Source organism: Atta cephalotes (assembly GCF_000143395.1).
Source record: "Atta cephalotes unplaced genomic scaffold scaffold00003, whole genome shotgun sequence".
In the NCBI taxonomy this organism is placed as follows: Eukaryota; Metazoa; Arthropoda; class Insecta; order Hymenoptera; family Formicidae; genus Atta; species Atta cephalotes.
Window position 1 is genome coordinate 1156058 of NW_012130067.1, and position 2165 is coordinate 1158222.

The following is a 2165-nucleotide window of genomic DNA, read 5'->3' on the forward strand; positions in this document are numbered from 1 at the left end:
TAATTAATTATTATAGTAAAGTAAGTAGTTATTAGTTATACTATAATAGTATATACGTACGTAACGTAAAATTAAATTAATATATAGTATATATATATATAATAATATATATATATACTTATTATATATATATATATATATATATATATATATATATATATATCACGAAAAATCATTCATTCACGAGCAGTACGAATAATCATATGAAAATCATATGAAAAAAAACACAACATTTCGTGAAATATGACTCTAACATTTGAGTCAAGGTAAAAATAAACGAATTTTGTACTTTTAATATTATAATTTCGTTTAAAAATTAATTCAAAGATCCGGACCTGGAATTTCTCTGAAAATTACAATTTTGCAGAAAATATATGAAACATCTTTTGAATAACGATTTGAATGGAATATTTGATGATTATTTGAATGTTACTCTTACATTTTGAAAATATTTCGGAATATTCTTAGAATATCATTTAGAGATTTTAGGAATATTTCAGGAATATTTAGCGTTAGCTGGGAAAGAACACAAGCGGGAACAAATAATGTTCACGAAAAAATCACGAGAATATTCTTATATTCGAATAACAAATCGCGAGCATTACACATCGACAAATTGCACGAGGAGGGAAAAGAGATGTGTACAAAATGCAATTATCACAAACGCAGACTGCATATTTGGGTACAAAAATATAGGGACTGATAATCAGCGTTGTAACTTTACCGCAAAATAGTCTCTTATAATTAGACGTTAATATAGCGCGAGAAACGAAATTTTGTCACGGCTACCATGAAGCTCGGATCCTCTTTTTTTTTCTTGTAAAAGATGCGAGATGTACGCAACAAAAGTCACTCATTCCTATCCCACTAGCTTTTGTCCTCTCTTAAACGTGCGTTACGTATCAGACTACACATTGAAGATTGCAAAAATTGAAGGATAGAATTTCAATTAAATAATTTTAATTTTAATCCGTTTTGATTGAAATCTAATTTCAAATTTCCAATTTTTAATCTCTAATGTATAATCTGATACGAATTGTAGAGAATTGTATCAGAGGACAACATCGTGTTCCGTACGATCGCGGGCAAGAATAAGCGAATGGAGTAGATGAATATGCAACAAGAGGAAACAAGATAACGAAACGCTGTGTGATTCGTGGAAAGAAAAACGCATTTTTCTGTACATTTATACGCGTTTCATAAAAAAGACACGGCCAACTCACATATATGGCTGGAGATCTTTCCCCATCTACCCTTCTTCCTTCAACATTGCACTCCTTGTTATTAACATCTCTCCTATTGTCCTCCACATTTACGCGAATTATCCTCATTTTATTTATTCATTCCGCTGATGCACTTTGTGTCTCTCGTCCGTCTCACTGTGTGATGTATTCCATATCAACGAAACTTTAGAAAAACAGAGTTTTGTGTGATTGACGGGCTTAAAACGACAAAACTAAGTGATGGCACGGCACAGCGAATCGGTCTTCCTTGTTCGAGCGAGGCTTCTTCTAAGAAGAATTTTTCCTCTTTCTTCTTCATCTTCTTTTTTCTGCCCTTGCTCTTTCTTTATCTGAGGCAACGCAGCCACTTGGGCAGCATGGCTGCGCATCTCAAATAATCTCAAATGGAGCCACTACTATCTCCGGGAAATACCATCATGTTTTCAGCTCCATACGACGGTGTCGGTGAACTCCTCGCGTCCAGAGATGCCCTACTTGCAGAACTGAAACTGCTGGAGCTCAGATCTTCGTAACTGGCCACCGATTGGCTACCACCTGAAAAAAATACAAACATTCATTGACGAGGTCGGCGGAAAGCGGATTCCTCGTGCACAAAACTTGTAGCGCTTCTATGGGAAAATCATGCTGCGCGCAATAAAGTTACTTATACAGTTTATTAGCCAATCATCAGCTTACGTCATTGGCCTTAAGGACAAATCTCGATTTTTGAAAGACAGATTGTTCTGTATGTAGTGTGCCAATCAATCTTGGAAGCTGTACATTAATTTTTATTGAGTTAAATTAATGAAAGATAAGATAATCGAAAAATAAATTGCATATTTGCATCGAAGGAAAAGGAAGAAATAATTAAATCAAGATTCGAAAACCGAATATCATTTATTTGTAGCCGAACTCTTAAGTCACTTTATCTCGTCGCCAAAT

At 34.2% G+C, this 2165-nt stretch overlaps 1 protein-coding gene across 1 annotated transcript in view; it reads right to left on the bottom strand.

The window, feature by feature from the left end:
• Positions 1 to 1623: 1623 nt before the first annotated feature.
• The window catches only part of LOC105624947, a 24508-nt gene continuing 23966 nt past the window's right edge, over positions 1624 to 2165 (bottom strand). Inside the window, exon 11 of the mRNA XM_012206293.1 lies at positions 1624 to 1778. Coding sequence (XP_012061683.1) covers positions 1624 to 1778 — 155 coding nt within the window. The remainder of the gene's footprint in view (positions 1779 to 2165) is intronic.